The sequence below is a fragment of the Clinocottus analis genome, unplaced genomic scaffold (genome assembly GCF_023055335.1).
Source record: "Clinocottus analis isolate CAN_PGR_092001 unplaced genomic scaffold, fCliAna1.0.p SCAF_55, whole genome shotgun sequence".
In the NCBI taxonomy this organism is placed as follows: Eukaryota; Metazoa; Chordata; class Actinopteri; order Perciformes; family Cottidae; genus Clinocottus; species Clinocottus analis.
Window position 1 is genome coordinate 182,501 of NW_027176213.1, and position 15,732 is coordinate 198,232.

The 15,732-nt window shown below is 43.5% G+C and overlaps 1 protein-coding gene across 1 annotated transcript in view; it reads right to left on the reverse strand.

Annotated features, from left to right (window-relative positions):
* tjap1 (tight junction associated protein 1 (peripheral)) overlaps nucleotides 1–14,504 on the reverse strand; it is a 17,028-nt gene extending 2,524 nt beyond the window's left edge. The window contains exons 1-10 of the mRNA XM_068601876.1: nucleotides 14,226–14,504; nucleotides 10,251–10,299; nucleotides 6,894–6,938; nucleotides 5,905–6,065; nucleotides 3,500–3,528; nucleotides 3,097–3,258; nucleotides 2,475–2,541; nucleotides 1,510–1,617; nucleotides 1,161–1,244; nucleotides 1–107 (exon numbers count right to left, since the gene is read on the reverse strand). The exon at nucleotides 1–107 is cut by the window's left edge and continues 553 nt beyond it. Coding sequence (XP_068457977.1) covers nucleotides 1–107; nucleotides 1,161–1,244; nucleotides 1,510–1,617; nucleotides 2,475–2,541; nucleotides 3,097–3,258; nucleotides 3,500–3,528; nucleotides 5,905–6,027 — 680 coding nt within the window. The 5' untranslated portion in view covers nucleotides 6,028–6,065; nucleotides 6,894–6,938; nucleotides 10,251–10,299; nucleotides 14,226–14,504. The remainder of the gene's footprint in view (nucleotides 108–1,160; nucleotides 1,245–1,509; nucleotides 1,618–2,474; nucleotides 2,542–3,096; nucleotides 3,259–3,499; nucleotides 3,529–5,904; nucleotides 6,066–6,893; nucleotides 6,939–10,250; nucleotides 10,300–14,225) is intronic.
* Between the last annotated feature and the right edge of the window lie 1,228 nt (nucleotides 14,505–15,732).

Consider the following 15,732-nt stretch of genomic DNA (forward strand, 5'->3'; position numbering starts at 1 on the left):
AGGCTCAGAGAGTCCGGGTCCTGTGGGGCGGGGCCGGGGGCGGGGCCTCGCTCAGGGAGGCTGCTCTTCATGTGCTTATTCAGCATGTCCTGCAGCTCGTAGGGCAGCTGGAGACACACACACACACACACACGCATTAGGACACACACGCATATGTGTATACTGTGTACATATATACACACACACACACACACATCAGTACACACGTGTGTGTGAGAGTGTATATTGTGTACATCAGTGGTGGCCGTCAGGGCCTCTCAGCCTTCTCTGTCGGACACAATACAATCACTAAGTTACAGACATGTTATTATTTAATAGTTTTTCACAAATACACTACATGGATTATGATGATATTATTGTGTCACAGCGCCTAATAACAGACTACAGGCAGGCAGACTACGGACAGACTACAGACAAATAGAACAGACAGACTACAGACAGACTATCGACAAATAGAACAGACCGACTACATACAGGCAGATTACAGACATACAGAACAGACAGACTACCGACAAACTACAGAAGGGGTAATAGACAGACTACAGACTACAGACAGACTACAGACATACTACAGACAGACAGTCTACAGACAGACAACAGCAGGAGCAATAGACAGACTACAGACAGACCACAGACAGACTACAGACCGACTACACACAGACTGAAGACAGACAGATTACAGACAGACAGACTACAGAAGGATTAATGGACAGACTACAGACAGGCAGACTACATACAGAACAGACAGACTACCGACAGACTGCAGAAGGGGTAATAGACAGACCACAGACAGACAGACTACAGAAGGAGTAATATACATACTACAGACCACAGACAGACCACAGACAGACTACAGAAAGAGTAATAGACAGACTACAGACATACCACAGACCGACTACACACAGACAGATTACAGACAGACTACATAAGGAGTAATGGACAAACTACAGACATACGTCAGACAGGCAGACTACAGACAGACAGAGCAGACAGACTACCGACAGACTACAGAAGGAGTAATATACAGACAGACCACAGACAGAGACTTCAGACAGACAGACTACACACATACTACACACAGAGTACAGACAGACTACAGAAGGAGTAATAGACAGACTACAGACATACTACAGACAGACTACACACAGACAGGTACTCACATCAGCAAACTTGTGGTTCCTGAAGTGAGACTTGTTGCATTTCAGCAGCTGGACCGCCAGGTTACAGTCCTGCCTGTAGCGCTCCTATTGGACGAGGAGGATGGAGCGTTAGCCAATCAGAGCGCAGCACGGAGGATACACAATAATTAAGTATTAATACAGAGTACTCACATTGAGCTCCTACTACAGTACTAGTACCAGAGTACTAGTACCAGAGTACTAGTAGAGTACTCACATTGAGCTCCTCCAGACGGTGGATGGGTTCTTGGCGTCCAGCAGCTTGTTAGTAGTACTCTGATACTAGCAGTGCTCTGGTACTACAGTACTAGTAGTAAAGTAGAGTACTCACATTGAGCTCCTCCAGGCGGTCGATGGTGTTCTTGGCGTCCAGCAGCTTGTTGGTTAGCTCCACAATCTCCTGGTCCATGGTCTTTTTGTCCCTCTCCACCTTCCGTAGCTGTGGGAGGAGCATGGACATGACATCACCAACTGCTATCACAGTGAGGCAGCCAATCAGGAGCCTGATGCGACAGGAGGCGGGTCTACATTCATGTTCCAGGAAGTACGAGACAAACAAAGCTTCTCATGTTGCTACCTACCTGTCAACAACAACAACAACAACAAGAGGGAGGAAGAAGAGGAGGAGAAAGAGGAAAGAGAAGGAGGAGGAAGAGGAGGATGGGGAAGAGGAAGAAGGAGGAGGAAGAACATGAATGAAACCCAACTGCATGAACCCATGTCTGACTGACAGCCGCCTGATGAAGATGACAATGAAGATGAAGATGAGTCGTCCGTCACAGAGCAGCGTGAGAGAAGAGGAGAAAAGATGACATCACAACAAACAGGAAGTGGTCTGACACAGGAGACGCCATGTTGAAATGACATCACCACACAAGAGACAGAAAGAGAGAGAGACACAGAGAGAGAGAGAGAGAGAGAGAGAGAGAGAGAGAGAGAGAGAGAGAGAGAGAGAGAGAGAGCAGGCTTTAGAAAAAGAAGCAGGAGGAGGAGGAAACGGGGCGGCCAAGTGAGAGAGAGAGAGAGAGAGAAAGAGAGACAGAGACAGAGAGAGGGAGAGAGAGAGACAGAGCGAGAGAGAGAGCGAGAGAGAGACAGAGAGAGGGAGAGAGAGAGACAGAGCGAGAGAGAGAGCGAGAGAGAACATCCTGCTGTCGCTCCACTTCTCTTTTCCACAGTTAATCAATTCACTGCCTCAGAGAGTATTTTCATTTAGTCATTGATCAGTTACAATGTAATCAATCACTCACACACACACACACACACACACACTCTCACACACACTCTCACACATACCAGGGCGTGGAGCTTCTCTTCCAGGTCCTGATTGGCTCTCTGAGATGCTGTGTAGCTGTTCTGCAGTCTGAGAGAGAGAGGAGATACTGAGCATGCTCAGTGGAGTCACAGTAGAGTCACAGTGGAGTCACAGTGGAGTCACAGTAGAGTCACAGTAGAGTCACAGTGGAGTCACAGTAGAGTCACAGTAGAGTCACAGTGGAGTCACAGTAGAGTCACAGTAGAGTCACAGTAGAGTCACAGTAGAGTCACAGTAGAGTCACAGTGGAGTCACAGTGGAGTCACAGTAGAGTCACAGTGGAGTCACAGTAGAGTCACAGTGGAGTCACAGTAGAGTCACAGTGGAGTCACAGTGGAGTCACAGTAGAGTCACAGTAGAGTCACAGTGGAGTCACAGTAGAGTCACAGTAGAGTCACAGTAGAGTCACAGTAGAGTCACAGTGGAGTCACAGTAGAGTCACAGTGGAGTCACAGTAGAGTCACAGTGGAGTCACAGTGGAGTCATAACTGACATCATCATCAGAACCAATCAGCACCAGTGCTGCAACACAGTGACCTCTGACCCCGTGGTCACCACGGGGTCAGAGGTCACCGCTCAGGTAAAACCTGGAGCAGTCCTCACCTGCGGAACTTGTCCCTCATCTTGTCCAGGTCGTCTCTGGTCCGGCTTAGCTCCGCCTCCATGTAGTGACGGCTGCCATCAAACTCCGCCTCCATGGCCTCCATCTTGTGGGTGGAGAGAGAGAGGCGGCGCTGGAGATCCTCATTCTGCTGCTGGAGGATTCTGGGTAAAGGGAGGAGGGGTCAGATAGTACTTCACACTGTACTACATCTCAGAGGTACACGTAGTACTTTATACTGTACTACATCTCAGAGGTACACGTAGTACTTCATACTGTACTACATCTCAGAGATACATGTAGTACTTTACTGTTTACAGTAAAAGTAAAGAACGTGGCTGAAAGCAGAGACGAGTGCTGTGTACATTATCATTAATAACTAATAAAACATTATAGGAGTCTCACCTGATCCGGTCCGAGTCCGATAGCGCCTCCTGTAACAACAAGCTGATGTCAGTCCCAGGTATTGATGTGTATACACATACATACACACACACATATATGTATATATGTATGTATATATATATATATATATATATATATATATATATATATATATATATATATATATATATATATATATATATATATGTATGTATATATATATATATATATATATATATATATATATATATGTATATATGTATTTATATTTGGTTTGGTTCTGATGGAACGTTAGAACATGAAAAGATCCATTAATATACGTTTGTCTTGATATCTGCAGAACAGCGACACTTCCTGTTTCCACCTGTTGAAACATCCTGTCATCTGCTTGAGGCAGAGCCTGAGGCCGGAGGCGGAGCCTGAGGCCGGAGGCGGAGCCTGAGGCCGGAGGCGGAGCCTGAGGCCGGAGGCGGAGCCAGAGGCCGGTGGCGGAGCCTGAGGCCGGAGGAGGAGCCTGAGGCCGGAGGCCGGAGGCGGAGCCTGAGGCCGGAGGCGGAGCCAGAGGCCGGTGGCGGAGCCTGAGGCCGGAGGAGGAGCCTGAGGCCGGTGGCGGAGCCTGAGGCCGGGCAGCATGACTCGATGAGGAGCCACCGCAGGGTTCCCTTTATTGTTGTTTTAATACTTTAAGTTAATAATATATCAAATATTATTCGTTTCATGAAAAATAAGAGAACTATGATGGAAACAATATGTAGTATTTATCATATTCTGCAACGTTTGAACTGTACAGAACAATTATTCATTATTCTCTTTGGTCTTCAGTGACATATTTATTTATTACATTTATTTATTTAATGCGTTTCCTTTGAACTTTGACTTGTTGCTGGATAATTTGGAGAAAAACACATAATTGATGATTATGATAATAATAATATATCTTAGTAATATCAGGTCAGTGACGGTCACATGACACGTGAGGTCGGTGACGGTCACATGACACGTGAGGTCACTGATGGTCACATGACGCGTCAGGTCAGTGAACGTCAATGAGACGAGGTTTCCTGTTTCTTCATTGATCTCTGTCCACGTATGGAAACACGTCCTCTCCCAGAATGCAGCAGTGTTTTACACAGTGGAACCTCTCAGCTGATCAATCAGCGACAGAGCCGTGAGATCAATGACTCGGCGGCTCAACGGCCAATCAGATCGCTGCGTTCTGCAGCTTTCACTTCATTTGGGCTCAACTATTTATCAGCTGCTCATGATTAGCAATCCATATCAGTGTTTATACAATATAACTAAACATGTTGTATATTATATAGATGGGTTAACCCTGACCAGTCTGGACCTGACCAGTCCACAGAACCAGTAACTTCTCTCCAGGTGGACCTTTCAGAGCTTTCATGAGAAGCTGAAGGTGACCTCTGACCTACCTTGATGTGGGACAGAAGAGTGCGATTAGAAGCAGGAGGTCTGTGTTTGTGCCTTTGTGGCGCCTCTGGGTCCTGACCCTCCATCTTCACTCCTCTATTCCCCCTCCACACCTCCTCTTTAGGCCCCGCCCCCTGTGTGACTCCGCCCTGCTGGCGCAGGGTCTCCCGCCCCGCCCTTTCTTCCTGCAGCGGCTGGTAGCAGCCGGTGGGCCGCTGCACCGCCGCCGCCCAGTCGTCCCAGCGGCGAGTCCGGTCGGCGGACGTACCCGCCGCCTGCTGCTTCCTGTGGGCGGGGTTACCCTGGCGATGGGGGGCGGGGCTACCTCGCTCGCTGGAGGACGTCCTGCCGAGCAGCGCCAGTTGGGCGGGGCTAAGGACGCGACAGGTGATTTCGTCCAGAAAGTTGGAGAAGCGAACCTTCTCCTCCAGAACCTGCATCTTCCAGTTCCAACCGGTGCCGCAGGGGGACGGCGGGTCCGAGGCTCGCCGCGGCGCCGCGGCCCGCTGGTCCGCCCGGTCCAGAGAGCGAGCGGGCAGCTGGAGGCCGCCGCCACGCCGTCCTCTGGCGTCTAGCAGCTCTTCTGACTTCGCCTTCCTGATCAGGTCACAGGCGAACTCCACACCCAGCGAGGCCGGCTGCTTCAGGATCCCCTTGGGGGGCGTGGCGGTCTGCGTCCGGCGGGTTACGGTCTGCGTCCGGCGGGCACCGGCGGAGGAGGGGTTCCTGCCCGCGGCGGCCTTTCCACGCGTTAGAAAACCATCGCTGTTACTGCTCACGGAGCGACTTGCCACACGGCGAGGACTTGTGGTGACGCCCACCGCCGCGGCTCCGGGCCGAGCGTGGGAAAGTGGCGGCGGGACGCAGAGCTCCAGGCTGGAGAGGCTGGAGACGTCCGGCTCGCTGTCCGAGAGCAGAGGCGGCGAGGGCGGCCACTGAGAGGCGGCGAGGCGGCGCTGCGAGGGGGGCGGGCTGCTGAGAGGGTTTAGGTTTACCTGAGAGATGTCGGGCTGCGGCGCAGGCGGAGCGGCGGGCGCGGCGGGCGCGGCGTGGCGCGTCTCGCGGTGCTGCGGCGGAGCCTTGCGGTACGGCTTCCTGGCCGGGGCCGCGCTCGACATCCTGAGACTTCTTCCTTCCTGCTGGCGCTCAGTCGGTCCTGCAGCAGGAGAAGAGTTAGCAGCGCCACCGACCGCCGACCGCAACAACTCAACGCCTCAACACAACTGGACTCGCTGCCGGAATCAACCTCTCTCTCGCTCTCTTTGGTGTCACAAGTGTAGGGGTGTGTGTGTGTGTGTGTGTGTGTGTGTGTGTGTGTCCCTCAGGCAACACATTGATCTCAAACAGTTTCCAGAACAGGAAGTGCAGCTGCATCGACCTGAATGAGGCCATCGTTAGCATGTTTATGTGAATAGCAGAGCTATCACAAGCTAACATGCTAACACTGAAGATGAATACAATAATACACAAATAGTAAAATCAGTGTCCTACTGCTACTACTGCTACTACTACTACTGCTACTACTGCTACTACTACTACTACTACTACTACTGCTACTACAGCTGCTACTGCTGCTACTGCTGCTACTACTACTACTGCTACTACTACTACTGCTACTACTACTGCTACTACTGCTACTACTGCTACTACTACTACTGCTACTACTGCTACTACTGCTACTACTACTACTGCTACTACTACTGCTACTACTGCTACTACTACTGCTACTATTACTACTACTACTACTACTACTACTACTACTACTACTACTACTACTACTGCTACTACTGCTACTACTACTACTGCTACTACTACTGCTACTACTGCTACTACTACTGCTACTACTGCTACTACTGTTGTGTCTTCCTGGACGTTGAACTTAAAGAGCTGTTGAAGAGCCTGAGGTCGAGGCCTCTGGAGGGAGTGAAGTGCTTTTCTCTGTGTTCAGGTGTTGGAGGACGTGACGTGGTGGAAGTGCTTGTACCTGAAAGGTGAGCAGTTCCTCAGTTGACTTCATCCACAGAAACACCTGAAAACACAACAACCCGCAGGCTAATATGTTAAGTACAACAGGAACAATATGTTAATATGTTAAGTACAACAGGAACAATATGTTAATATGTTAAGTACAACAGGAACAATATGTTAATATGTTTAATACAACAGGAACAATATGTTAATATGTTAAGTACAACAGGAACAATATGTCAATATGTTAAGTATAACAGGAACAATATGTCAATATGTTAAATACAACAGGAACAATATGTTAATATGTTAACTACAACAGGAACACACACCAAATACACTAAATAATACTCTCTGAAAACTCTGACTGAAATGGACCAGAAATGATGCAACATTTAGCCACAGTATGTTAACATGTAACATTAGTATGTTAACATGTAACATTAGTATGTTAACATGTAACATTAGTAACATACTAATGTTACATGTTAACATGTAACATTAGTATGTTAACATGTAACATTAGTATGTTAACATGTAACATTAGTATGTTAACATGTAACATTAGTATGTTAACATGTAACATTAGTATGTTAACATGTAACATTAGTATGTTAACATGTAACATTAGTATGTTAACATGTAACATTAGTATGTTAACATGTAACATTAGTAACATACTAATGTTACATGTTAACATGTAACATTAGTATGTTAACATGTAACATTAGTATGTTAACATGTAACATTAGTATGTTAACATGTAACATTAGTATGTTAACATGTAACATTAGTATGTTAACATGTAACATTAGTATGTTAACATGTAACATTAGTATGTTAACATGTAACATTAGTATGTTAACATGTAACATTAGTAACATACTAATGTTACATGTTAACATGTAACATTAGTATGTTAACATGTAACATTAGTATGTTAACATGTAACATTAGTATGTTAACATGTAACATTAGCATGTAACATTAGTATGTTAACATGTAACATCAGTATGTTAACATGTAACATTAGTAACATACTAATGTTACATGTTAACATGTAACATTAGTATGTTAACATGTAACACTAGTATGTCAACATGTAACATTAGTATGTTAACATTAGTATGTTAACATGTAACATTAGTATGTTAACATGTAACATTAGTAACATACTAATGTTACATGTTAACATGTAACATTAGTATGTTAACATGTAACATTAGTATGTTAACATGTAACATTAGTAACATACTAATGTTACATGTTAACATGTAACATTAGTATGTTAACATGTAACATTAGTATGTTAACATGTAACATTAGTATGTTAACATGTAACATTAGCATGTAACATTAGTATGTTAACATGTAACATCAGTATGTTAACATGTAACATTAGTAACATACTAATGTTACATGTTAACATGTAACATTAGTATGTTAACATGTAACACTAGTATGTCAACATGTAACATTAGTATGTTAACATGTAACATTAGTAACATACTAATGTTACATGTTAACATGTAACATTAGTATGTTAACATGTAACATTAGTATGTTAACATGTAACATTAGTAACATACTAATGTTACATGTTAACATGTAACATTAGTATGTTAACATGTAACATTAGTATGTTAACATGTAACATTAGTAACATACTAATGTTACATGTTAACATGTAACATTAGTATGTTAACATGTAACATTAGTATGTTAACATGTAACATTAGCATGTAACATTAGTATGTTAACATGTAACATCAGTATGTTAACATGTAACATTAGTATGTTAACATGTAACATTAGTAACATACTAATGTTACATGTTAACATGTAACATTAGTATGTTAACATGTAACATTAGTATGTTAACATGTAACATTAGTATGTTAACATGTAACATTAGCATGTAACATTAGTATGTTAACATGTAACATCAGTATGTTAACATGTAACATTAGTAACATACTAATGTTACATGTTAACATGTAACATTAGTATGTTAACATGTAACACTAGTATGTCAACATGTAACATTAGTATGTTAACATGTAACATTAGTAACATACTAATGTTACATGTTAACATGTAACATTAGTATGTTAACATGTAACATTAGTATGTTAACATGTAACATTAGTAACATACTAATGTTACATGTTAACATGTAACATTAGTATGTTAACATGTAACATTAGTATGTTAACATGTAACATTAGTATGTTAACATGTAACATTAGTAACATACTAATGTTACATGTTAACATGTAACATTAGTATGTTAACATGTAACATTAGTATGTTAACATGTAACATTAGTAACATACTAATGTTACATGTTAACATGTAACATTAGTATGTTAACATGTAACATTAGTATGTTAACATGTAACATTAGCATGTAACATTAGTATGTTAACATGTAACATCAGTATGTTAACATGTAACATTAGTAACATACTAATGTTACATGTTAACATGTAACATTAGTATGTTAACATGTAACACTAGTATGTCAACATGTAACATTAGTATGTTAACATGTAACATTAGTAACATACTAATGTTACATGTTAACATGTAACATTAGTATGTTAACATGTAACATTAGTATGTTAACATGTAACATTAGTAACATACTAATGTTACATGTTAACATGTAACATTAGTATGTTAACATGTAACATTAGTATGTTAACATGTAACATTAGTAACATACTAATGTTACATGTTAACATGTAACATTAGTATGTTAACATGTAACATTAGTATGTTAACATGTAACATTTAGTATGTTAACATGTAACATTAGTATGTTAACATGTAACATTAGTAACATACTAATGTTACATGTTAACATGTAACATTAGTATGTTAACATGTAACATTAGTATGTTAACATGTAACATTAGTAACATACTAATGTTACATGTTAACATGTAACATTAGTATGTTACCATGTAACATTAGTATGTTAACATGTAACATTAGTATGTTAACATGTAACATTAGTAACATACTAATGTTACATGTTAACATGTAACATTAGTATGTTAACATGTAACATTAGTATGTTAACATGCAACATTAGTATGTTAACATGTAACATTAGTATGTTAACATGTAACATTAGCATGTTAACATGTAACATTAGCATGTTAACATGTAACATTAGCATGTAACATTAGTATGTTAACATGTAACATTAGTATGTTAACATGTAACATTAGTAACATACTAATGTTACATGTTAACATGTAACATTAGTATGTTAACATGTAACATTAGTATGTTAACATGTAACATTAGTATTTTAACATATTAACAGTTAAATGTAACATTAGTCGTAACATAACGTCCTCACCTTGCACGTCAGCGTTGGTCTTCACATCCTCAGCCTCTTCCTCCTGAGCCTGAAACACAAGACGTCCACACAGAGACACATCGTCAACACCTGCTGTCATTCTGAGCCTCACCTGAGAGTCTCTGAGCCTCACCTGAGAGTCTCTGAGCCTCACCTGAGAGTCTCTGAGCCTCACCTGAGAGTCTCTGAGCCTCACCTGAGAGTCTCTGAGCCTCACCTGAGAGTCTCTGAGCCTCACCTGAGAGTCTCTGAGCCTCACCTGAGAGTCTCTGAGCCTCACCTGAGAGTCTCTGAGCCTCACCTGAGAGTCTCTGAGCCTCACCTGAGAGTCTGAGTTGTGAGTATGGATCATGAAATCTCCCGTCTTCACTTCACATCATTAATTAGTCATTAACTGACTCCAGAACAGCTCTGATCAGGTCTTTCAACCTGGCTGAGTGAGCGACTGACATCCACCAATCAGAGAGCAGTCACCAGCTCATCCTACCCATAATCCTCTCTGAGCGGAGATAAACCCTGTGCAATGTAATCCCTCACACACACACACACACACACACACACACACACACACACACACACACACACACACACACACACACACACACACAAAACGAGACTAATCAATGAGTTGATCAGCAGAAAAAGTCATATTGATGAAGTGATTGAAGTGAGAGGAAGCCACTTCACGGACAGCTGATCAATCAATAAACATTCTGGTCAAAACACATTTATACCTACGTTCACGTCACAAAGGTCTGTTGGCCCAGATGCATTGTGGGCCGCCGGGCGGACGGAACACATTACCCAGAACCCCTTGTTCTCTGTGTCTAGAACATGGATGTGTTTAAATGATTCATGGAGGAATTATATAATAGAATGAAAGGAGCAGCTCTGGAGGACGAGACAAGGACACACTGCCGTCTCCTCTGTCCGACGCATGAATAAAACATTTACCTTCATGAACACAAGAACTTTCCTCGACTCACTGCTTCCATGCTTCCTTCACTGCTTGCTTACTTACTTTCTTCATACTTCTTTCTCTCCCCTTCTGTCCTTCGTTTCCTCCTCCTACCTCATGTTTCCTTCATGTCTTCTTTGTGTTTCTTCTCTTCCACCTCGTTGCCTTCATGTGCACTAGTTTCCTGTTTCCTTCTCTTACATACTTGTATTTCCTCCACACTACCTCCTTTCCTTCACTGCCTCTTTCTGTTCATTTCCATTTTTTGTCTCTATTTTCTTCACAATTATTATGTCCTCACAGCAGTCCTTGCCTCCTTTCCTTCATGTCATTCTCTTCCTTCCTCTTTCCTGCTGCAAGAGGCTGTTCACCTGGTCTGCAGGTGAGGAGCTGCAGCTGCTCTGAGACAGAAGAACATGTCCGCTCCACTGAAGCAAGGACGGCTTCACTTTGATCAAATATGAATGTGGACGTCCTGAGAATGAGTGCATGAACATGAGTTCACCCTCTCACCTCGAGCATGAACATGAGTTCACCCTCTCACCTCGAGCATGAACATGAGTTCACCCTCTCACCTCGAGCATGAACATGAGTTCACCCTCTCACCTCGAGCATGAACATGAGTTCACGCTCTCACCTCGAGCATAAACATGAGTTCATCCTCTCACCTCAGGCATGAACATGAAGTTCATCCTCTCACCTCGAGCATGAACATGAAGTTCATCCTCTCACCTCGAGCATGAACATGAAGTTCATCCTCACCTCGAGCATGAACATGAAGTTCATCCTCTCACCTCGAGCATGAACATGAGTTCACCCTCTCACCTCGAGCATGAACATGAGTTCATCCTCTCACCTCGAGCATGAACATGAGTTCATCCTCTCACCTCGAGCATAAACATGAGTTCATCCTCCCACCTCGAGCATGAACATGAAGTTCATCCTCTCACCTCGAGCATAAACATGAGTTCATCCTCTCACCTCGAGCATGAACATGAAGTTCATCCTCTCACCTCGAGCATGAACATGAAGTTCATCCTCTCACCTTGAGCATGAACATGAGTTCATCCTCTCACCTCGAGCATGAACATGAGTTCATCCTCTCACCTCGAGCATGAACATGAGTTCATCCTCTCACCTCGAGCATGAACATGAAGTTCATCCTCTCACCTCGAGCATGAACATGAGTTCATCCTCTCACCTCGAGCATGAACATGAAGTTCATCCTCTCACCTCGAGCTGCATGTTGTGCACTCATGTTCTTAAAGAATGACACAATTATTATTATTATTATTATTATTATTATTATTATTATTATTATGTGTTCATTTCTGAGGCTTCCTACATGAAGATCAGCTACTATCCTCTGAGAGAGACCACCCTCCTCCACCTCTGAGAGAGACCACCCTCCTCCACCTCTGAGAGAGACCACCCTCCTCCACCTCTGAGAGAGACCACCCTCCTCCACCTCTGAGAGAGACCACCCTCCTCCACTTTATTAACATAAATAACCTTGTTCATAGTATTACAGCGTTGAAGCTCCTTTCCTTTAGTAAAGGAAGGTCCAATGTTTCCTATGCTAAAGGAGCCAAGAAAGGTAGCAATGAAGCTCCTTTCCTTTAGTAAAGGAAGGTCCAGTGTTTCCTATGCTAAAGGAGCCAAGAAAGGTAGCAATGAAGCTCCTTTCCTTTAGTAAAGGAAGGTCCAGTGTTTCCTATGCTAAAGGAGCCAAGTAAGGTAGCAATGAAGCTCCTTTCCTTTAGTAAAGGAAGGTCCAGTGTTTCCTATGCTAAAGGAGCCAAGAAAGGTAGCAATGAAGCTCCTTTCCTTTAGTAAATGAAGGTCCAGTGTTTCCTATGCTAAAGGATAGGAAGGTAAAAGCAAGGAAGGTAAGGAAGCATTGAAGCTCCTTTCCTTTGGTAAAGGCTTCCACACTAAAGGACTATTCCAGCGCAGCCACAGACTCAAACTGTTTCCTAGCAACTGCTCGATGGTATATATTAATATGTAAATACTGAAACATGCTTCACAATCACAGACACACAATTTTGTTACATGAGCATCACAGCCTGAATAAAAACACAACAATGAGTGATACTGTTGATGGAAACACTCCATCTACTTCCTGCTGCCACAGGTAGGAACCAACGGTCCACAGGAAGTCAGACCGCATTGAGAGAAGGACCAACACAACTGTAGCGATTACGTCCTGAACGTTTTACGTCCTGAACGTTTCACGTCCTGAGCGTTTCACGTCCTGAGCGTTTCACGTCCTGAACGTTTCACGTCCTGAACGTTTCACGTCCTGAACGTTTCACGTCCTGAACGTTTCACGTCCTGAACGTTTGACATCCTGAACGTTTTACATTCTGAACGTTTGACATCCTGAACGTTTGACATCCTGAACGTTTGACATCCTGAACGTTTTACATCCTGAACGTTTCACATCCTGAACGTTTTACATCCTGAACGTTTCACATCCTGAACGTTTCACATCCTGAACGTTTGACATCCTGAACGTTTTACATTCTGAACGTTTGACATCCTGAACGTTTCACATCCTGAACGTTTGACATCCTGAACGTTTTACATCCTGAACGTTTCACATCCTGAACGTTTTACATCCTGAACGTTTCACATCCTGAACGTTTCACATCCTGAACGTTTTACATCCTGAACGTTTCACATCCTGAACGTTCCCTGCGGGTCTCTGAAGGGTCCCTAACTCCAAAATCAGGTGGTCACTTTGCCAGGATATAATCCAGCCTTGTGTGTACACACACACACACACACACACACACACACACACACACACACACACACACACACACACACACACACAGGGCATTGTGCCCTCAGAGCTGTCTGACAGGCTAACGGGGCCCGAACCGGACCCGAGCACCCGGCCCAGTCCACAACAACAAGCTGCACCAACCCCGTTTGCACCCGACACCGAGCCGGGCTCCTGCTCACACTCCACCGGACCGGAACTACAGCGAACCCGGGTCAGAGCTTACCTGCGAGCCGTTTCGGTCCCGGTTCTCCGCCAACAAGTCCCGGAAGAGGCGCAGCGGGGACGAAACTTCAGCCGGAGCTCCGGTCCGCTCCTCCGGTGGGGTGCGGGCTGCAGGCCGGGGGAGAGAGGCTGCGCTCCGGTCACGAGCTGACGAAGCTCCGGAGCAGCAGCGGGCGATGGCAGGAAATGCAGCTGGCGGAGACGCTGCGACCGACGGGAGGAAATCAACTCAGAGCCGCTCGGATAAAGTTGATCTGCTGCTCTGCTCAGCTGTCGCCATCTTCACCCGCAGGGCATGATGGGTAATCCTTAGGAATCCCGACCCCCTCCTCACCCGTCAGACGTCCTGCGTGCTGACGTCACACACCTTAGTGCTCATCATGTGATCGATAATAAATAATGCATTTAAAATAGTGCTCATCATGTGATCGATAATAAATAATGCATTTAAAATAGTGCTCATCATGTGATCGATAATAAATAATGCATTTAAAATAGTGCTCATCATGTGATCGATAATAAATAATGCATTTAAAATACTGTGTGTGTGTGTGTGTGTGTGTGTGTGTGTGTGTGTGTGTGTGTGTGTGTGTGTATGTATGTGTGTATGTATGTATGTATGTATGTATGTGTGTATGTGTGTGTGCAGGTGCTTTATGAGCAGTGTGTATAAAGTACTTGAGTAAAAGTACTTTATACCTCACTGGAAAGTCACCTATTGGAATACTACTCGAATAATACTTGAGTAAAAGTCTTAAAGTAACTGATATTTACTGTACTTAAGTATCAAAACTATTTTTTGGATATTCAAAAGCAAATTGTCTGAAATTTTAAGAATTAAGAAGTTTATTGTTTTAAGTGCCGTGGCCACCATGACCAAGGACAGCAGGAGCTTTCTCTGAACAGCGAGTTAGACATGTTGTAAACACAACAACTTTAGCTAGCCCCACTTGCTACATGCACATGCTACACACACATGCTACACACACGTTATACACACACTTGTATGCATCTCCAATGCGATTCAAATTGTAATGCTGCGCGTAGCTCCTGTCAATCTATGGTGGGATGGCTAGCTAATGCTAAGTTAACGGACCTTAGCAGATCCAAAAAGCTTCTAGCTAGCTTGCTAACATTAGCTAGCTAAAGTTAGCAAGTGCTGCAATGATTATAGCTAAGATGACTCAACTCAACAAAATCTCAAAACTGTTAACACTTCCTCAGCTCACTAACTTGCTAGAGATCTGTCTACTACACTAATGTCTTATTGGATGTACAATAGCTAGCGGACGTTAACCCAGCATACACCATGTATAGCTAGCTTAGAAGATCAGACACTCGTCTTCACCCTGCGAAAGATATACTTCAATCCTGTGGGAAACATTGCTAGATGTCTTAACAGGTTTATGATCATTATGATTACTAAACATTAACGTTACGGCTCAATGTGTTTCCTTAGGTTGAATGGGGAGGTTTTGAATGCCAATATCTTCATCGCATTGGGTAAG